Source organism: Esox lucius, chromosome 7 (assembly GCF_011004845.1).
Source record: "Esox lucius isolate fEsoLuc1 chromosome 7, fEsoLuc1.pri, whole genome shotgun sequence".
Taxonomy (NCBI): Eukaryota; Metazoa; Chordata; class Actinopteri; order Esociformes; family Esocidae; genus Esox; species Esox lucius.
This window is the reverse complement of record NC_047575.1, coordinates 47,299,876-47,322,794: the sequence shown is the minus strand read 5'-3', so window position 1 is coordinate 47,322,794 and position 22,919 is coordinate 47,299,876. Positions and strand designations below refer to the sequence as shown.

Sequence of the window (22,919 nt, the reverse complement as noted above, 5' to 3'; positions counted from 1 at the left end):
ACAACTGTCAGCTCTAGCTAGGTTTGTGTACCTTGGATATTATACTGTGACATTAAGCGTTTTTCCCCTTTTCTCTCGACAGACAGGTTTGAGTATTGAGGTTATAGATTCTCAGCTTTCATTTTAGGGTGTTTGTGTAAATTCTTATTCTGTATCTGTAAGTTCTTGCCTTTATGTGCTCAGCTTAATGCCTTATTCATACCTGGTACTAACACATTTCCTTCATCCTGATCTTGTCCATGTTGTGATCGTGGCTATTTTTGTGATTTTTGGCAAGTGTAGGATATCATACAATAAAGAACATGAATATAGTAGTATGATACAAAGCCATAAACAACCTACATTTAGAATGAAAGAATAAAAGAGTGAATATACAAAATAACGGAGACACCACATCGAAAAGGACTGTTACTTCGAAGTAACTAGATCACAATTAGAAACGCAGCTGCTGAAGTCATTAAGTTGATTGACAATTAGCAGTTTATATACTGTGTGTGTGTGTGTGTGTGTGTGTGTTGGCTGCCAAAAGTCTGACAATTAACACTGAGTTTTGAAAGCAACAAACAGATTTTCAACAGACCAAACATTCGCTGCCCAAATTGCAGGTGCATCAGTTGTCAAAACTGAAAGATTATTCAGTGTCAACCGTCTCAAATAAAGACATTATATGCTGAACATGGTCAAACTGCATTGGCATACTGGTCGCAAGTCAAAGCTAAACAGCAGGGATAGACAGACACTGAACAGGATAGTTGCTCAATGCCCAAAATACACAGCCTCAAATTACCACAGAATTTAATCAGCACCTCTGTCGCCACAAAAACTGCATGTCGTGAGTTTCATAAAGCTGACATTTATGGCAGTTCTGCCATTCGGAAACACAACGATGCATAACTTGGTGTAAGTAGCACATAACCCGGACCCCTGAGTAATGGAAAAAGTAACAAGGTCACCAGGTCTGAACATCATTGAACATTCATGGGAAGTTCTGTTCATCCCTCAAAGAACTGGAGGCTTTTGTTCTTGAATAACGGTGTGATATCCCAATACACACAGTTCAGGACTTGTTAGACAGCATTCCAAGGATTTGTAAATAAAACTGACAAATGATTATGCCTCCAGTACAGGTGTCATAGGGAGATGCCTCCAGTACAGGTGTCATAGGGAGATGCCTCCAGTACAGGTGTCATAGGGAGATGCCTCCAGTACAGGTGTCATAGGGAGATGCCCCCAGTACAGGTGTCATAGGGAGATGCCTCCAGTACAGGTGTCATAGGGAGATGCCCCCAGTACAGGTGTCATAGGGAGATGCCTCCAGTACAGGTGTCATAGGGAGATGCCTCCAGTACAGGTGTCATAGGGAGATGCCTCCAGTACAGGTGTCATAGGGAGATGCCCCCAGTACAGGTGTCATAGGGAGATGCCTCCAGTACAGGTGTCATAGGGAGATGCCCCCAGTACAGGTGTCATAGGGAGATGCCTCCAGTACAGGTGTCATAGGGAGATGCCTCCAGTACAGGTGTCATAGGGAGATGCCTCCAGTACAGGTGTCATAGGGAGATGCCTCCAGTACAGGTGTCATAGGGAGATGCCTCCAGTACAGGTGTCATAGGGAGATGCCTCCAGTACAGGTGTCATAGGGAGATGCCCCCAGTACAGGTGTCATAGGGAGATGCCCCCAGTACAGGTGTCATAGGGAGATGCCTCCAGTACAGGTGTCATAGGGAGATGCCCCCAGTACAGGTGTCATAGGGAGATGCCTCCAGTACAGGTGTCATAGGGAGATGCCCCCAGTACAGGTGTCATAGGGAGATGCCTCCAGTACAGGTGTCATAGGGAGATGCCCCCAGTACAGGTGTCATAGGGAGATGCCTCCAGTACAGGTGTCATAGGGAGATGCCTCCAGTACAGGTGTCATAGGGAGATGCCTCCAGTACAGGTGTCATAGGGAGATGCCTCCAGTACAGGTGTCATAGGGAGATGCCTCCAGTACAGGTGTCATAGGGAGATGCCTCCAGTACAGGTGTCATAGGGAGATGCCTCCAGTACAGGTGTCATAGGGAGATGCCTCCAGTACAGGTGTCATAGGGAGATGCCCCCAGTACAGGTGTCATAGGGAGATGCCTCCAGTACAGGTGTCATAGGGAGATGCCCCCAGTACAGGTGTCATAGGGAGATGCCTCCAGTACAGGTGTCATAGGGAGATGCCTCCAGTACAGGTGTCATAGGGAGATGCCTCCAGTACAGGTGTCATAGGGAGATGCCTCCAGTACAGGTGTCATAGGGAGATGCCTCCAGTACAGGTGTCATAGGGAGATGCCCCCAGTACAGGTGTCATAGGGAGATGCCCCCAGTACAGGTGTCATAGGGAGATGCCTCCAGTACAGGTGTCATAGGGAGATGCCCCCAGTACAGGTGTCATAGGGAGATGCCCCCAGTACAGGTGTCATAGGGAGATGCCTCCAGTACAGGTGTCATAGGGAGATGCCTCCAGTACAGGTGTCATAGGGAGATGCCTCCAGTACAGGTGTCATAGGGAGATGCCTCCAGTACAGGTGTCATAGGGAGATGCCTCCAGTACAGGTGTCATAGGGAGATGCCTCCAGTACAGGTGTCATAGGGAGATGCAGGTGATTTTTGTGATTTTTGGCAAGTGTAGGATATCATACAATAAAGAACATGAATATAGTAGTATGATACAAAGCCATAAACAACCTACATTTAGAATGAAAGAATTTAATCAGCACCTCACAAAAATAGGGAGATGCCTCCAGTACAGGTGTCATAGGGAGATGCCTCCAGTACAGGTGTCATAGGGAGATGCCTCCAGTACAGGTGTCATAGGGAGATGCCTCCAGTACAGGTGTGGAGTCAATGGCTCCCTAGACATCCCTGAGCTGGCCTTAATAGTTGTACCTTATATGTTCTGTAAACACAAAGCAGAATACATTTCACAAGGCTTTGATCCTTGCAATATACCAGAGTGCCATATACAGTGAGGTGGGAAAAGTATTGGATCCCCTGCTGATTTTGTACGTTTGCCCACTGACTTTGAACAGTGAGAGACAGAATAACAACAAAAAAATCCATGGAAAACGCCTGTTAAAAATGTTATAAATTGATTTGCATTTTAATGAGTGAAATAAGTATTCAACCCATCTGCAAAACATGACTTAGTACTTGGTGGCCAAACCTTTGTTGGCAATCACAGAGGTCAGACGTTTCTTGTAGTTGGCCACCAGGTTTGCACACATCTCAGGAGGGATTTTGTCCCACTCCTCTTTGCAGATCTTCTCCAAGTCATTAAGGTTTTGAGCCTGACGTTTGGCAACTCGAACCTTCAGCTCCCTTCACAGATTTTCTATGGGATTAAGGTCTGGAGACTGGCTAGGCCACTCCAGGACCTTAAAGTGCTTCTTCTTAAGCCACTCCTTTGTTGCCTTGGCCGTGTGTTTTGGGTCTTTGTCATGCTGGAATACCCATCCACGACCCATTTTCAATGTCCTGGCTGAGGGAAGGAGGTTCTCACCCAAGATATGACGGTACATGGCCCCGTCCATTGTCCCTTTGATGCAGTGTTTTCCTGTCCGGTCTTGTAGCCCATTCCAGCCTTGTTGTAGGTCTACAATCAGGTCCCTGACATCCTTGGACAGCTCTTTGGTCTTGGCCATGGTGGAGAGTTTGAAATCTGATTGCTTCTGTGGACAGGTGTCTTTTATACAGGTAACAAGCTGAGATTAGGAGCACTCCCTTTAAGACTCCCCAGAAATCTTTGATTGAGAGGTGATCAAATACTTATTTCACTCATTAAAATGCAAATCAATTCATAAAATTTTTAACATGTTTTTCTGGATTTTTTTTTTTGTTATTCTGTCTCACTGTTCAAATAAATTTACCATTAAAATTATAGACTGATCATTTCTTTGTCAGTGGGCAAACGTACACAAGCAGCAGGGGATCAAATACATTTTTCCCTCACAGTAATACCTTAGATATATCCATTCCCCTGCGGAAACAATTGAGAGTATTGACTCTATGCATGAAATGAAGTATTACCTGTGCTTATTTTTAAGAGGGTTAGTCCAAAATTCTTATTTTTCTGAAATTTCACTTATGAAGAGATGTTCCAGAAGACCAATAGTAATTTTTTCAAACAATTCATTATTCCGCTATATCCCAGTCTGTAATTAGCATTATTAGCATTGTCCAAAATCATGAATGGAAACGTTTTGTACTGCTATCACAAAGCTGCATTTCAAGCAGAAAACGACTCCAAAGCACTTCAAAAAACATTCAGTAATCTGTCGCTGTAGCATAAAAGTTTTTAAACCGTACACTGATGAAACAGCCGGCGTAATTGGATGAGTTCAAACTGGCACTAGTGAATTATTTCTTATAGTCACCATACACAGCTTCTGTTCTTCAGCAGTGATGTCATCGAGGTGAGCGTGAACCTTAACCCCAACAAGCTATGTGAAGATAGGTTGCTTTGCCTAGCTTTTTAAAATTGCTGCTAGTTTACACGTAGGCATATTATTGCTATATTTCTTGCTATATTTTTGCTTTATATATATATCTTAATTCTTACTACTTTGTGCAGGATGATTCTGTGTTATTCAGTGCATTTGATAAATTAACTTTGAACTTGTGGATTTCCTTTGTTGGTCAACTTCTGCTTGTTCCTTTGCCCACTCGTGGATCTTGAGTTAATTACATTCTACCCGCGCTGCAATTGGGACATTACCTCTGCCTCTCCTGAGTCGTGTTGTGGGAGAATCAATGGAGCCACTTCGCCAACGAGACAAACGTTTTGAGAGAAACATTTTAATTGTCTCACACGTTCACAGAAAAGGACTAAAGGCGAATGCAATTCCATTAGGATACCCAGTTCATCCTGCTGAGAAAAGACAGATTGTAAGTAATTCTTACCGAAGTAATATAACGTACTGATTGCAGTGTAATAATACACAAAGTTCACATTGCCACCAAATATTCTGGGCAAGCGTTGTGGATTAACATGTTCACCATCACCGAGGTGTCTGTCCGGGGCGACTGTCCGAGGTGAATATCAAAGACGAATTAGGGGACTTGCTTTGCGAACACTAACTTTCGTTAACGGTGTTTACTCTTTCCGAAGAAACGCGTGGATTGATACAATCGTGAACAAAACTGACCGGTAAGCGCATATCGCGAAAATACATTTATTTCAAGGAATACTAAATTGTCTTGTTCTTTGAGATAAACTACACCAGCGTCTTAGTTGTGGAGGGTTTAAGAGTTGTTTTCCGCTTGCAATGCAGCTCTGTGATAGGGGTACATACGGTTTTCATTCATGAATTTGTATGATGCTAATTACAAACAGACAGATCTGAATGAGGAATTGTTTTAAAAAATGACTATTTGCCTGAAGGACCAACTGGGAGTAAGGGGACTGTCACCAAAATATAATTTTTGCACGAACTATCCCTTTAAACATTGTTTGTCATATAAACAGGTGCTGATAATTGGAAGTGACTGTATGCTGATATGGACATGCTCTCCAATCATAATGCAAAAATCACTTTAAAACTTGATGGACTGATGTGTCATCTACAACATAGACTAGTAAAATACATTGCAGTTGATGGCAATGAGTGTAAATGGACAAGGTCAGGACAGAGGACTAACTTCGGAACCAGGTATGAGCCGTGCTTAATCCACGTGAGCATTGCCGTTTTGAACCTGATCCTGGTTTCTGTTCCCCTCACACAGGACTGATCCTACAGACTGATCCTACTCTTGACTCCTGCAGACTACAGTGACAAGAGGCTGAAACGGCTGCAGTACACCAACTCGAGGTTGGCCGGGACACGGACAGACAGGCAGAAGACACTGGGACAGGAAGGGACACTTAAAAAAAAAAAAAAAAGAAAAGCCTGAACAAATGTGATTGCTTTCTGTTGGTAGCCTTTCTTTGTCTCGATGTCCACATATTTTTAGGCTTTGACAAATCTTGACAGGACTTCAGACAAGGTCATCTGGTTGGATGTACAAAGAGGTTGTTACAGAACGTTATTCTTCCAGAGGCGGACAGTCACCCTTTGCTGTTGGCCAAATAATACTTGTTTGTTGTTTCCTCATCATGGCAGAATTAGCACTCAGTGTTTTTTGTGTTGTTTCATCAGCTCAAGACCCTGTGTTTTTATACCTATCTGTTGTCATAGCACCCTGATCAATAACCCTTTCACAACCATTCTACAACCCTCTCTACTGTTGTCATAGCACCCAGATCAATAACCCTTTCACAACCACTCTACAACCCTCTCTACTCTGTTGGCAGGCCACCCGTTTCAAATACTTGACCATAACAGTTGCTCAGTACAATGTTCATAACACGGTTATATACACTATTTAAAACAGAACTACCATGCAACTTCTGCACAGCTCCACAAACCCAATGTTGTTGTCAGGAGACCACCTGGTGTGAGTATTCTACTTTAAAAGACTGGGATGTATTTATGTATTGTAGATAAAATGTTCCTTATTATGTTAGAATTAATTCAACATAATTCCTGTGAATTAAATAAAACATGCTCTGAATTTTAAGTTTGACTATTTTACAGCTACCTGTACTTACAAAAATGGTGTGATTCAAAAATGGATTCACATTTTTTATTGTGGGATTATGTCTAGGAGTACAAAAAGCATGCAAAAAATAGCTTCTTTATATATTGGTACATATTTACATTGTAACAGTTGTGTTCCTTACAGATGTGCCATGCTTTAATTTTGTTTGTAAGAGTTGACAAACCTTGACAGTACATTCATGCTCCATTTATACCTGGTTATAACATTTTCCTCGTCCTTAAATTGTCCCGATCTTGTCCATTTAAACTTACGAAGTCTGATCACTATCAGATCCCAATGTCTATTCCAGATCAACAACGGGATTAAGGACATGTGTTTGCCAGGTATAAACAGGTTTATAGACAAAAATGCAGAACAATACAGGTATCAATATACATTGCAAACAGCAGGCGTCTTTGACATGGAGACTGGGACAATCACATTATGCTACATAGCAGCGATGCAATAACACCAACACTGTCATCACTTTAACAATATATACACACACAAAACCTCAGTTCCTCTGTGGGAGGAGATTCTCTCTGTATCACGTGGTTAAAGGGAGTGGAAGCAAGCACAGAGCAGTATTAAAACATGCTAAGGTTCCATTCATCTCCACTTGAATTGACTCAGGGGATGAAGATGGCCCATCTTGCACATGCAGGTCGGAGAGCGCGCTCAGGACATGAGGGATTAACAAGGTTCAGTTTGAAGGACACGCAGTAGTGTGAACAGTTTAGTTAAGTAGGAAAAGTGCAAGTATGATTATATTTAGAAGAACAGTTTGAATTTCACCCAGATCTATTCGGCAGACTTAACGAAGACAGCATGCTTGAGTGCTCATACAATCAGAATTCTATTAATGAAGATGGAATGACAACAATGTTGCAATTTGGACAAGCACGCGTGCAAGCACGCACGCACCCACACACACACACACAGAGAGAGAGAGAGAGAGAATACACCTTAGACACAGAGAAAGACTGAGGCGATACAGTGCTCCAGATAGATGTAGGAATGAAAGAGCATTTTGCTTCAGCATGTGCATCAGCATTCCCACAGATATAGAGACGGCTGGCAGACAGCTCGTTCACAGACAGGGACCTACTCTGTGGCAGGACTTCCAGTTTGTTGAAGTCAAACCACCGACTGACAGGTGCCAAAGCCTTAAAACTGGCATCAAACAACAAGCACTTCCAGCAAAACAGGGATTCAGCAGTTACCTCACAGGCAGCAAGGAGGAAAACATAGGTGTCAAAATGAGAACAAAGGACATTCTTCAAAAGGTTGATTGCAACCCTCCACTTGAATCGCATGTAATAGAAATCATTCAAAGAAAGAAGCTAAATAAAAAATGTCTGCTCTGAATAACTAGTGTCTGGAGAGAAGGTGGCAGAGAGGCAGGGTTGTTGATACAATGAGAAAACCCCATCGGGTTCTAACAGGTCCTTGGTCCTGATGTTACCCATACCTTGTCCGAAACAATTAGAAAAATATTAAATAAATAATAGAAAACACTGACAAAATAATATACTTCCAAGCAAAAGCCTGTGTTCCAAATAAATTCACAAATCAATCCTATGTGCAGCAAAACCCTTTAAATGGGTTGTTTTCCTCCGTGTAGGGCAGCAGTGAATGGAGACCTGTCAGTCACGTCCACCAGGGGGATCAATGGCACCCTGTTTATTTAGTGCACTGCTTTGACCAGGGGCCTATCAGGATGAAAGCCCCTAGTTTATCCAGTGGCAGTCAATGTGCCGTTGTTATTTCCAACTGAACCGCCATAGGCTGGGTTTTCTGAGAGGGCTCTGTCCCTGGAAACACTGCATTCAGAAGAAGCACTGTAAACACGGCGGGGTCGGTCGAAATCCTGTCTAGAGAGACGGCAGCTGTCCCAAAACATGTCTACTGATACTAGCACCAGATACTGGCACCAGCGAATCAGCTCGGATGACAAAAATAAAGTTGAAAGTTGCATAAACTGTGCTCCTCATTTTTGTCAGCGTGCAAACAGGGCAGTCTTTTTTCGAGTTGAGAGACTACAAATCACAGAGACCTAATTCAGAATTGCCATTGACCTTTCACTAAAATGTAATCACATTCAGGAGATGGTGAGCGGCAGATGGAAATGACGGCACGGGGACGTTCTAATCTGAAATGGGGATTATGTTCATGTTGACGTGGTTTGTGGCCTTCCCCAATCACCACATCGTGTTCCTGGCGGAGCTGTGAAATTGATTGCTGTGCCTCCGACTTAAATACAGGAGTGTGTCTGCACAGCCAGAGAGAGACAGAGGGGGACCAAAAGAGGGGGACGGAGAAAGGGGGGTGGGGAGGGACCAGAGCGAGGGGGTGGGGACAGAAAGGGGGGTCAGAGGGGGGTGGGGAGGGACAGTAATGACCAAGCAATGCAACACACCATGAACGTTCCGTTAATCAGGTATGAGGATGTGTTCACGGGAAAAAACGACCTGAGAGAAGAAGAATCTAAAAGCCGCTTTAGAGGTGACACAATCGTCAAAGAGGATGAGATGGTGACACATCCTGGACTGAACTAATCGACATAATATCAAAACAAGACACACTACTCAGTGTCTGCCTGTGTCACGCGCATAGTAGTTTACTGGGAGACATCTTTTCCTTTTATTAATGATCAGGGTCACAAAAGCTGGTCTGTGGAACCAATCAATACCTCAGCACACTGTGTAGCTCCTGGGGGAGGTGAACAATGTGTTTAAATGTTTAACAAGACATCTGAGAAGGGCAGTTGTTTGTTGTGACAGCAATCTGTGTGACAGGATTAGGTTAGGAGGTGAGGTGTACTATGACATCATGTTGTGTGGCAGGTTAAGCCAGGAGGTGAGGTGTACTATGACATCATGTTGTGAGACAGGTTAAGCCACGAGGTGAGGTGTACTATGACATCATGTTGTGAGACAGGTTAAGCCACGAAGTGAGGTGTTCTATGACATCATGCTGTCTGACAGGGTTAGGTCAGGAGCTGAAGTATACTATGACATCACCCGTGTGGCAGGGTTAGGTCAGGAGCTGAGGTGTACTATGACATCATGCTGTGTGACAGGGTTAAGTCAGGAGCTGAGGTATACTATGACATCACCCGTGTGGCAGGGTTAGGTCAGGAGCTGAGGTGTACTATGACATCATGCTGTGTGACAGCGTTAGGTCAGGAACTGAGGTGTACTATGACATCACGCTGTGTGGCAGGGTTAGGTCAGGAGCTGAGGTGTACTATGACATCACGCTGTGTGACAGGGTTAATTAAGATGTGAAGGATATCATATTTCACAACAACGTTAACGTCACACCGACACCCTTTTCATTGTCTATGTACAACACTGCTGTTCCACACCAGGGATTGAGAAAGGACGGGGTTAAAAGCACTGGGTGCGTGTCTTCTTTGAAACAGCAGAGGGCGCCATTATGACAGTGGCATGCTCTAGCCTCTAGGTCAAGCTGACACCAGTATTGTCTGTTGTGGTGAACAGTGCCTTAGAGAGCCTCATTATATTAACAATGTTTTGTGTACATAAAGGAAAATGACAGACAAAAAGTCTGTTCTTCTCAGTGACACCATCATGCAGACAGACAGAGAGACAGACAGACAGGCAAACAGGCAGGCAGGAGATTCCAGTAGTCTTGAGTCGGTCAGTAAACAGGTTAACTGGCTGTTGTCCAGTGTTGTTGTCTCCATTGCAGTTAGTGAGCGGAGGCCAGCGAAGGACGACGGGGGGGGGGGGGATTATACAGGGAGAGTGCATTGTAGATTTAAAGGGAGAGGGAGGCAAGTACAGACAGTGTTTAAGGAAGGAAGGAGTACAGTTCTTAAAGGGGAGGCTCAGAGGGGATGTGTGGAGGACAGGAATAGAGTGACTCAGGAGGAAGGCTCGTCTTCATGTAGGTCTTCTAGCTCCGCCTCCCTACTTCCCTCGCCACTGCTACCCTTCCTGAGAGAGAGAGAGAGAGAGAGAGACATTTGTACTCAAGTCTACATTCACTTCCCCACGTGGAGAGATGTCATGGCATTAAGCAGGCGGGAAAAAAAACACCAACCAAACGTACCGTCTTTAATGACATCACACAGCCAGCCAATGCCTGACAACTATACGTGACATGTAACAGGGAGATGAAGAGGCCTCAGATTGCCACACATAAAAAAGCCTGTCTTTGTCATGAAGAAACGTAAATGGGTGGGGGCAACAGCATGGATGGGGCGTGGATACAAGTCTGGCCAGACAGCACGTCCGACCAGTGATGTCACAACGTTACCTTAGCAAGGGGTGGAGTTTTAAAGAGTGGCGGAACGGCCACACATCCCTGCAGCAGTTGGAACGGGGGAGAAAACGGACAAAGGGTCAGAGGTCAGAGGTCAGAGCCACGGATCAAATCCGCTTCACGGTTTTTTCCTAATGGTTTGGGGATTGTGAGGAGTAAGCTGGAAGTGTCCCTATGCCGTCCTCAGTTAAGATAGATTACAGGGTGAAGTTGGTCGTGACCGGTCCAGCTGAGTCATGTCACCAGCAGGGGGCAGTGGTGTTGTGCTTTCTCTGGGTACTTAGCATCACATGCCTTCTATTCTAGACACATCCTCTTTAATATCAACACATTCTAACACTTCCTAACCCTGCCCAACACCTCCCATTGAAATATCTCTTCCTAACCCAGCCCAACACCACCAATCAAAACATCCCTTCCTAACCCTGCCCAACACCTCCCATTGAAATCTCTCTTCCTAACCCAGCCCAACACCACCAATCAAAACATCCCTTCCTAACCCAGCCCAACACCACCAATCAAAACATCCCTTCCTAACCCTGCTCAACACCTCCTATCAATACGCAACACTTCCTAACACTGCTCAACACCTCCCAGCGACACATCCACCACCGACCCAACCCATTGACTCGTCCTCGGCCGACCCCTCCCACTGGATAGATGAACAGACCACAGAGGTTGTGGCCAACAGTGTGATCCTGTCGGTGGGTGAAAACCTCAACCAATCCACTCAACAAAATGGATAGAGGATTATCCGATACATAAGCAGTAATAATGCACTGCATATAGATGTCACCATGTGTCAGCCCTCGCTGGCCCATTAGCGTCTCAATTTTATCATGCTAATGCTCTGACAGGCTGTCAGGAGACACAGATGAACTGACATTTTTTTAATTTCATGTTTAACCATTCAATTATTTAGTATATCCAATCACATGTGCCCTTTACACGGCAAGTGGCGTATATCTCCTACAACATCTACTTTGTATGCATTTTATAAAGTTAATGTTATAATGTCATGTGAATACCAGTTGTTGCTGCTCTTCTATTTACACGCATTCCTCTCAGTTTCTGCGTCCGAGACCAAATGTAATTCATTAGTTGTTGAGGCCTAAGAAGGAAGGCGTAGATTGGAACGTGCCCAAAGACCACTTAGCGGCAAGCTAAGTGGTCGTTAAAGCTAAGTGGTCGTTAATCATAAAACATCCCCCAAATCCTTATTTTGGTTATAACAAAGACTGAGCCTCAGAACGGGGGCTTCCTCCTCAACCTTTCTTTATTCCGACTCACCCTTGTAACTTCAAATCTCCAGAGTACTGCTATCTTTAATACTTGTAATGCAATAGTACACGCTCTTATTAAATTCATCTTTTACATTAACTGGTTGACTCACTCGAATAATCTATAAAACGGGTCGAAATCCAGTTCCTCCACAGACAGCACCTTGTTTTATTTCCAAGTCACCAAAAACCTTCTACATCCTTATTAGCCCGGTGATGTTAAACGTTTGAATAAAATCGCTCCAAATGACAGGTCCAGTGCAGGCATAATGTATAACCCACAATATGAATTTATTTCCACGGTTGACCATTCCAGCAGGATTGTAAGACAAGCGAACCTCCGCTCTGTACTTACTGGCAGCTAGCAATGGCACGGGTACAGTCTCCCTCTTATTTACTGCCAGACCCAGGAGACTGGAGACAGGGAGACAAGCTGGCAGAGAGCGGAGACAGACTGAAGACAGAGACGCATGCTGGCAGAGACGGAGACAGACACCGTTGGGCGGGTAGGGGGGACGGATGGAGGGTGTCCCTGCCCACGCATACATGCCCCCCCGGTGCTTGGAAAGCCGGACGTGGCACAGGAGAAACACTCGAGGGTGTCAGAGTGCGCTGGATGACCCTCCAGTCTGACAGTGGGAGCACAGCACTCACATGAGCAGGTTGCCTGGCGCAGACATGGACCTCTCCTCTCGGCTCCTGGGGCACTCAAACGGGTTACTGAATGACCTCTTCCTCAGCATGGCTTTTACCAGGATCTGAATACACACACACACACACAATCAGGTGGTTCACAAACTCCCAACACACACACACACACACACACACACACACACACAGGCTCCTTACCACGGCGGACAGGCTGGGGATGAACTTCACAGAGTTCTTCACCTCCTCTTCAGTGACCTCCACCATGCTGCAGTGGTCCTCCTCCAGAGGAAGGGGGTCAGAACCATTCTGGGTCACCCACGGGTCCAACTGAGGAACACAGACGTTCCTTCTTAAAATCCACTCACGCCGTTTCCATGGAGATTCAGATGTTCACCAATGTTTTCTTATTTGGGATTTGTTCTTAGGCAAGAACAGAATCTAGGCATAACCAAGAGCACACTTACGCACATTTGAGTGCCGACATGTCTGTGGTAAATATTTCTTCAACTGTACAGTTATAATATAGGATTGAAATTGCAATCATATTTCATAATTTATAATTTAACTGTATTGTTTCATAATCATTATCATTATCCTTTCGTATTTAGCAAAATAAATAAATAAATAGGCCTCAGATTTGAGATCGAATCATATTTTGTACAACAGTTGTATATTCTTCTCTGGATAGAGCATTCAGTGAACCAGTAATAGCATCACATTCATCTTTTTTTGTTGTAATTTTATATCCACTACTGAACACTACTGAACACTACTGAATGTGACAGGTCGTTTGCTGGTCACTTCCTGGTCCCCACGTGGCTGTATGCACTCCCCACAACATCTGGGCATGGTCCCGATGAGACGGCGGATGGTGTCCTGAGGGATCTCCTCCCAGACCTGGATCAGGGCATCAGTGAGCTCCTGGACAGTCTGTGGTGCTAGTTGGATGCATACATAACATACCAGAGGTTCTCAGTTGGATTCAGGTCTGGGGAACGTGAGGGCCAGTCAATAGCATCAATGCCTTCATCATCCAGGAACTGCCTACCTACACTTTCTGGCCACATGAGGCCGGGCATTGTCCGGCACCAGGAGGAACCCAGGGCCCACTGCACCAGTGTAAGGTCTGAGGATGAGTCTGTGGATTTCATCCTGGTACGTAACAGCAGTCTGGGTACCGTTGGCTAGCATGTGGAGGTCTGTGCGACCCTCCAAGGATATGCCTCCCCAGACCATCACTGACCCACCGCCAAACTGGTCATTCTGCATGTTGTTGCAGGCAGCATAACGTTCACCATGGTGTCTCCAGACTCTTTCACGTCTGTCACATGTTCAGTGTGAACCTGCTCTCATCTGTGAAGAGTATGGGTTGCCAATGGTGTACCTGCCAATTCTGGGAGACACAGCAAACATTCTTGTGAAGGCGTGTATGGTTGTGCCATCCTGAAGGAGCTGGACTGCCTGTGTAACCTGAATGGGCTGCAGGTACCACCTCATGCTACCAGTAGTGACAAGGACACTAGCAATTTTCTGTGGCCACCACCTGCAAAACCATTTCCTTTTTGGGGTTGTCTTGCTGTTGCCTCTCCAGTGTACCTGTTGTCACAAAACAGGTGACACTGATTCTCAATCACTTATGCTTCCTAACTGGACATATTGATATCCCTGTAGTTTAACTTGGAGTCTGTTTGATTGAGTGTGTGTACAGGTGTCTTTTATACAGGTAACAAGTTCAAACAGGTGCCATTAATACAGGTAATGAGTGGAAAACAGGAGGGCTTCTTAAAGAAAAACTAACAGGTCTGTGAGAGCCGGAATTCTTGCTGGTTGGTAGGTGATCAAATACTTATGTCATGCAATAAAATGCTAATTAATTATTTACAAATCATACAATGTGATTTTCTGGATTTTTTTTTTAGATTCCGTCACTCACAGTTGAAGAGTACCTATGATAAATATGACAGACTTCTACATGCTTTGTAAGTGGGAAAACCTGTTAAATCAGCAGTGTATCAAATACTTGTTCTTCCCACTGTATATCCATACATTTTAATGCACATTATCATATTAGAAAATATGGATGGAAATTACAAAAGTTTGCTTACAATATTAGTAAAAATATTCTTTTGTCGATCAGAGTTGATGCAACAAACAGGCGACTGAAACACGTTTGTCTATTAAATAATAGGCTAATATTGCGAAATTACATAAAGTTGCACTGCAAAAAAAAATTCTACTGAATTTAAACACACTGAAATTAAGAAGCCAATGATTTCAGTAAATAATCTGGGCACATAACTTTACGCAGAGCTGTCAAACGTTCTTCGGTACCTCTGGGCTAGACATCGTAATTGATGGAAACTGACATCATTTGCATGGGATTTGTTGAGATATTTCTAACATTGCGTAAAACTCCCTCATTCAGATTGGAAACATATGGAGTCATAGTTGTCATAAACATAATTGCGATCAGGCTCAAATAATTGCGATCAGGCATTTAGGTAATAACAGCCCTACTCTCAACTTTTCAATTTAATTGTTCACATTATAGGTCACATTAAAAGTTGAAATTTATCTTTGTCTCATTCTTTTACATCATAAAAACCTGGCATTTTAACAAGGGTGTATATACTTTATATCCACTGTAGAAGATCTATTTTATTTTTTTATATCTCAGTCGATCCTGATCCTGTTCTGAACAAGCACATTCTTTGTTTTTTGTTCCAGGAGATGACACCAAGATGACACCAGAATGACAACACAACGACACCAGCATGACAACACGATGACACCAGGATGACAGCAGGATGACAGCAGGATGACAGCAGGATGACAACACGATTACAGCAGGATGACACCAGCATGACAACACGACACCAGCATGACAACACGATGACAGCAGGATGACACCAGGATGACACCAAGGTGACACCAAGATGACACCAGAATGACAACACAACAACACCAGGATGACAACACAATGACACCAGGATGACAACACACCGACACCAGGATGACAACACACCAACACCAGAATGACAACACAATGACACCAGGATGACAACACACCGACACCAGGATGACAACACACCGACACCAGAATGACAACACAACAACACCAGGATGACAACACAATGACACCAGGATGACAACACACCGACACCAGGACGACAACACACCGACACCAGGATGACAACACACCAACACCAGGATGACAACGCAACGACACCAGGATGACAACGCAACGACACCAGGATGACAATACGATGACAGCAGGATGACACCAGGGTTTCAGTTTGTTTCCTAATTAATGGCACGGGTAGTTAGAGATTCATCTGTATGTCTGGGGCTGGCTATTTCATGGAATATTATGACACATATTTCAGAAAAATATGTTTTATTTGTTTTGGAATGAACATTACTTTCCAAATAGAGAGATTTTTTGGCATTACTATGAACTTTTGATAGCTCGGAATGAAAGTGAGGAAAAAATAAGTGACATAAGTTTCAGACACATCTCTTCTGACACAAAGTATTGTTTTATCTGAGGCTCTCTGGTCCTACAGAAGGCTAACAGACATAATGGCCAAGGGACATGGTCTGGTAGGGAGTATTGACACCCAGATGGCCCATTACCCCAGGCAACATGCAACATTTACAATGTGTGTGTGTGCGCGCATGTAAGAATTTAATTATAGGAACTGGGTTACCTAGATTTAATAGGATTTCTCCCTCAAAACTATTTTCCAGAGATGAATAACTGCAAGAAACTGGTAAATTTTATTTATATGAACAGCTTGACATAAAATATAACTTTTAAATTATAAGATATGCAATGTGTAAATGTTCTTACGCTAATTAGACAAGACAATCAAAAATACCAAACAGCAAGAACATCAGTTCAGCACTCAAGACAAGTCCAGCAAATGCATCACAACAGCTGAGAAAAAGACACATTTAAAAATGTAAGATGTTTTCTGGAGGTTTCATACAAGCATGGAAGATGAAAGGCATCTGTTCAACTCTGAACTTAGATGATGATATCTCTACCCAGAAGCAAATTGTAAACTCTACAGTTTGAATCCTGAACTCTCACTAGCTGATAGCTGTGGTATATGAGGCTTCATAAATCAGTGGTTTAAAAGCTGAATGCTGATTGGCTGACAGCTATTGTATAAGTAAACAAGGCACAAGGGGGCGTTGTATAATGCCAATGGAGTTGTTACGCACAATGCATCACAGAGTGCATGGGCTTAGCGCTTAGCCATGATATATTGACAAAATATCAGAAACCCTGACATGTCTTATTGCTCTTACAAACAGTAACCAATGCAGTTAGAGCAGTAAAAAGTGATGTGATAGTATACAGCCTCACATACAATGGCTACTGGCCAATCAACATTCAGATTCAAACCATATGGTTTATAAGAGACTGCATACCACAGGAATGAAACCATATCACTTTTTACTGATCTCATTGGGTTTGGTAACTGGTTTTATAAGGCATCTTGTGGTATATGCGCTTACAGTTTTGCAATATCGGCAATAAACCACAACCCCTTGTGCCGAATCTGCAGATTCGGAGAGCAGTGAAAAAAAAAACAATGGCTGAGTTGTAACAAATGTATTTATTGGTATTATATATTCTCATCTTTGGGTAGTGAGAAAAAGTATATCATATGTTTGAAAAAAACAAGCCTTTGAGAAATACAATAGATTTCTTTGGTGCATTATAACGAATGCATTTGTTAAATGTCAGCTTTTGTGCGAAACAAAATGCAGTCCATCTTAAAATGCCACGATTCACAGTGTGTTTGGATTTGCAATTGATTAACTGTAGTGCTGTCCATGGTGCTGAATCTGGCAACAAAAAAACTCTTTGATTAGCAGAGGATCAGATATGAATCTGGCCACAGCAGGTCTGTTTGATTAGCAGAGGACCAGTTCCCCCCTTCCCTCTGGCAGAAAACCCTACAATAAGCAGCTTATCATCTAGTAACAAAAAACAGCCCCAACCTTCAAAGAGAAAATGACCAAGATGAATGTTTCAGTCAGTGCTGGGCTCTAACGATCTTATATAAGCCTATATGAGGTTTTAGCATTCGGCCAACCGAGCTCATCTAGGCACAGCATTTCACCAGTCACCCAACTGCGCTTCATTAGAACGTTACTGTGCTTCTCTTACAATGTTATCAATCAGACTAATACTCTGACAAGGTGAACTAAGTGCAATGTTTTGTCTAGTTTCTAGTGCCATGCTGCCAGCTATAGACATACAAAACAGAATATACATAACACTCTCTAGATCTTTTGAAGCCACTGATATTACATATTTGAATGAAATTGTTTCATGTCGGCATAACATTTCACAGGTCTGACGATTGCACTAAAAGAGTAAAAGCATAATATTTTACCAGTTTGCCAACAGTGCTGCATATAGGCCTGCCTACATTAAAACCAGTGATAAGTAGATAGTGAGGTGACTTGGAGAGAATGTTGATTCATGTACACCGGGGGGGGGGGGGGGGGGGGGTCCAAGACCCTGCAAAAGTCTATTAGGACACCCATAATATATATCTTTTTTTTATATAAAATGTAATTTTAAAGCTCACTAAAATCTTCAATAATGATTGTGAAAATTATCAGAATTCAAGGACGCTGCTCGCCCAGCCAGTGATGACGAGTAATAACCAGAACGTACTGCAAGTTTGTGACTTGACTGACTTAATTTCATTTGAGCATGAATGTTTGTGTACACGAGACAGAGCTTGATTGCTACTGTTGCCACTGGTATAGAGATTCTAGTTTAAGGACTTTACCTTGATCTCTGGTACGGTGATCCTGGTGTCAGGATTCTTGTCCAACATCTTTAGGATGAGATTCTTCAACTCCTCACTAATCTCCGGCCTACAAAAACACACCAGCACAGACAGATACACAGAGGTCAGAGTTCAGAGCTAGCATATGCTTGCTACGAGATATACGTTCTCGTTATATTTTTCGTAGGCTATCCAACTGGGCTGGAGATTATCTAGTTACACACGGTGGCCACAGACTTCGGATCGGCATGATACTTTGCAAAAGGCCAACCGAATCTGAAATTATATTATGAAAAAATAACCTCAACATAATTAGCTTACAACATAGTCTCAACTGGCCATTTTCCATGGTTCAACATTTAAAATGTGCCATGTCTCCGTGAACATGCTAAGCTGTAGAACATAACCCACGCGTGGCCAGGCTGTAAAATAGAATGCACATGAAACGACTCGCTAAAATCAAGTATATTATGGGTGTTGGAAGGATTTTCACAGACACGGTTCGGCATGGATATACATCTCAGGATCTGACGAAGACCTCTGGTTCACAGAAAAGAAAAGTGAGGAAGCCCAACAAAAAAGGACAACTGGGTTGATTTCTCATTGCACCAGTGTAGTTTGGATGCTGCAGAATTCAAACTCTGCAAAAGAAAAAAAGGTTTGAATTTCACTGCTCTGAGTCATAAGCTGAATGTATACTTTTACCTAACCTCACAGGAACCAGCTACAACTCCACAATGTCAAATCTTTCCTTGTGGGGATGTTAGGTCCCGACAATTATAGTAAAAACCTGTGCACACACGCACGCACAGACAGAATCACACGCATAAAAACCCCACATAGAAGCATGCAAAAAGGGAGCACACACACACAGAAACACAAACATATACACTCACACTCTCTTTCATTAGGCTGGGTATGACAAAATAACGTTCTCCTCATAGACACCATGACTGACACTCTCTATCTACCTCTCTCTTTCACTCTTCCTTTCAGTCTCTCGCTTTCTCTCGCTATACCTCTTTCTCCCCACCTCTATCACACTGTGCTCCGTCTCTCTTCGTTTTTTTTATGTCAGTTTCAATACCCTTTTTTCCTCTCCTGTATCTGACACTGAGACTCGAAATTGCCTCCAGGCTATTACTTATCTGGGTGCCTTTCCCAGAAAGCCGAGTGGAGGAGGGGGAGGAGAGATTAGGAGAGACAGGGGAGAGAGGGCAACAGCGGGCCACCACTGACACTGTGGATATTCACTGGGATTCACTGGGAACACAACAGTATTTATTTTGAAGGATGTGCGTGTGTGTGAGTGTGTGTGCGCATGTTCTACTATCCTGGTGGTAGGCAAAACTCCCTGCAAGGATACTAAAACAAGGAACTTTTGAAATGTTTGATGACATTTTGCATTTGCCCATGAAGAAGAATCAGGAAAAGCTACCCTTAGGGTAAGGGTTATAATTTGAGTTAGGAGTTAAGTCCAGGTTTAATGTTCGGGGTCCCCACAAGAATAGTTACACCTGTTACTGCTGAGCATTGTGTGTTAGTGTTGTTGTTAAATATCCAACTGAACCAAAGTCATTTAAATTAGCTGGATTCTATTTCAGTCTTTGAAGAGAGAAAATGTGGAACAAAGGAAATGGGACGCTGGGCTTTAGGGAGTTATAGTTTCATTATGCAAATAGTAAATCTAACTCCACAGAAACCTAACTCTAATGACCATAATCCATTGCTCACCGGGATACAGGAAGAGGAGTTATCCGACGCAAACATAAAAAAAAAAAAAAACTATTAAGTGAGACAAGTGGCAGCTCTGTAACTGATTGTAGTTTTACCTGAAAGCATGCCTTGTCGACTTTATAGAACTGAACTACTAGAAATGATGTTAGCCAAAAACACTAGTTAGCCAGTAGCTGTTAGCTAGCCAACCAGTAGCCTCTAGCTAGCCAGTGGCAACTATTACCAGCCAACCTAAAGACATGAGAGATTACTTTACATGGCTGCCTGGCTAGTGGTTGTCTGGTCGCTAATGTTAGCACTGAACATAAATAACAAAAAAGTAAAAACAAAGTAATACTCAAAACCAATTAATATATTACCATTGAGGATCTATAGCATCGGGCACCATCAACATCATACAGATTAAAAAAATTATTTCAGTCTACATTTAATTAAAATATATTTAACAAAAGAATAGTTGAAAATGACAGTTTTCTATCAAAACAAAACCAAGCACTAATTGGTGAACAGTAATTTGTGTGTGCTTTTGTGTGTCTATGTTCCTAGGAGTGAGTATTTCCTAGGCATTGACTTTGAAACAACTAAGCTGGCAATACTGGATTTGCCTGTGTGGTGGTTGCGTCTGGATCATGAAGTCTATTTAATTAAATAAAACGAGGAGGCAGGCAGAGTGGGTGGATGGGAGGGAGAGAAATAGATAGATACTATAGACAGATAGAAAGAGAGACAGATTACGACTGAAAGAGAAACACTTACGACTCTGGGAACTCCACACATTTAGTCCTGATCTTATTGTGTAGAACCAGGATATATTCATCGATGAACGGACACTGCAAGAAGAGATTTGAATGTGAGCCAGAGAAGAAAAGAGGAGAGAGAAGGGTTATAATTATATTTAAGACTATTCTAAGAACACCTTGGAGAAACACAGTTCAGTAACCCTAGTAACAGCTCCCTAGGTAACAACCGCGACAAGACATCATAGAAGACTCAAGTTTCTAGCAAATGTTGTTGTGTAAACTTGCAAAAATTGAACGCTCTCATGACGCCTTCTTCCGAGGTAGCGTGTGCCACATTTTGCAAAGGGTCGGCTCTATCAAAGATGTGGAGCACTCTACCTCGGAACTAAATCAAGTTTCTGTGCAATGCTCTCAAATTCCGCCAAATGTTCCCGCGATTGGTGGTCACAATCTCGCGTGGTATGTCTCTAATAGGCTGGTTTGAATTCAAGCACTACGAAAATGATCATGCAAAGTAAAGGCTTGTTTACATTATGAGAGAATAAAAAGGTAGATAGACTTATCTTAGTTAGCATAATCCTAATAAGATTAATGAAGTTTAATCTAATCTAATCATCCTAATTGGACTTAAAGGGGACAACACTGAATGCAGTTTCAAATACATTTTTCTCACATAAATATTCAAGGGCCCAAGGCACATTGATGTGCGAGGGCAATGAAAGCTATCCTGTCTGGTCCGAACTGCCAAGTCATTTTTAATGACTTGTCACTTTCAGTGACTTGGCACAAGTGCAATGCTCTGGGCAGTGTTCTGCTGGGAAACCCTGGGTCCTGTTCTGCTGGGAAGCCCTGGGTCCGGCCATTCATGGGGATGTCAATTTGACACCTGTCACCTACCTAAACATTATTGCAAACCAGGTACACCCCTTCATGGCAATGGTGTTCCCTGATGGCAGTGGCCTCTTTCAGCAGGATAATGCGCCCTGCCACACTGCACACATTGTTGGGGAATGGTTTGAGGAACATGATGAAGGGTTTAAGGTGTTGCCCTGGCCTCCAAATTCCCCTGATCTCAAACTTGATTGAGTATCTGAGGGATGTACTGGACCAACAAGTCCGATCCACTTACTTACAAGACTTGAAGTATCTACTGCTAATGTCTTGGTGCCAGATACCACAGGACACCTTCTGGGGTCTTACAGAGTCCATGCCTCGGCAGATCGGTGCAGTTTTGGCAGCACATCAGCATATTAGGCAGGTGGTCACAATTTTCTGGCTCATCATTGTAGATCTTCAAAATATTTTTTCCTTTATTAGATTTATGATCCAATCCAGTCCTCCCCAATTAGGGTGCCACCAGCATAGAGAGCCATAAAGTCAGACACACTGCTATCAACATATGGGAGAAACACCTTCTCCATGTCTTCTATAGAACGTCACTAAACACACACACACACACACACACACACACACACGTTGTGGGCAGGCAGGAGAGATGAGAACAGAAATAGGTCTTACCTTCCCAAACGCAAAGCAGTAGAGAGTCACTCCCATAGCCCAAACATCCAGGGCCTGAAAAACAAGAACCATCAAAGGGTTGGAGGAGTTGCAGCAGTGTACACACACACACACACACACACACACACACAAACACAGAACACTCATACACACACACACACACACACACACACAACACTCATACACACACACTCATACACACACACACAACACTCATACACACACACACACACACACACACACACACACACACACACAACACTCATACACACACA

The 22,919-nt window shown here is 43.2% G+C and overlaps 2 protein-coding genes across 9 annotated transcripts in view; one reads left to right on the top strand and one right to left on the bottom strand.

The window, feature by feature from the left end:
• Nucleotides 1-5,882, top strand: part of p2rx1 (purinergic receptor P2X, ligand-gated ion channel, 1) — a 37,877-nt gene extending 31,995 nt beyond the window's left edge. For both annotated transcript variants that reach the window (XM_010897028.4, XM_010897027.3), the window contains one exon: nt 5,752-5,882. In XM_010897028.4, the coding sequence (XP_010895330.2) occupies nt 5,752-5,757 (6 nt within the window). In that variant the 3' untranslated portion in view covers nt 5,758-5,882. The remainder of the gene's footprint in view (nt 1-5,751) is intronic.
• A 754-nt stretch (nt 5,883-6,636) lies between these two features.
• Nucleotides 6,637-22,919, bottom strand: part of camkk1a (calcium/calmodulin-dependent protein kinase kinase 1, alpha a) — a 79,076-nt gene continuing 62,793 nt past the window's right edge. For 5 of the 7 annotated variants that reach the window (XM_034293298.1, XM_034293297.1, XM_034293300.1 and 2 more), the window contains 7 exons: nt 22,645-22,698; nt 21,143-21,216; nt 18,650-18,737; nt 13,029-13,157; nt 12,834-12,937; nt 10,894-10,941; nt 6,637-10,571 (listed from right to left, as the gene is read on the bottom strand). In XM_034293298.1, the coding sequence (XP_034149189.1) occupies nt 10,499-10,571; nt 10,894-10,941; nt 12,834-12,937; nt 13,029-13,157; nt 18,650-18,737; nt 21,143-21,216; nt 22,645-22,698 (570 nt within the window). In that variant the 3' untranslated portion in view covers nt 6,637-10,498. Of the gene's footprint in view, nt 10,572-10,893; nt 10,942-12,829; nt 12,938-13,028; nt 13,158-18,649; nt 18,738-21,142; nt 21,217-22,644; nt 22,699-22,919 lie in introns of those variants that run through there. The other 2 variants (XM_034293302.1, XM_034293303.1) reach the window with 2 other exon arrangements.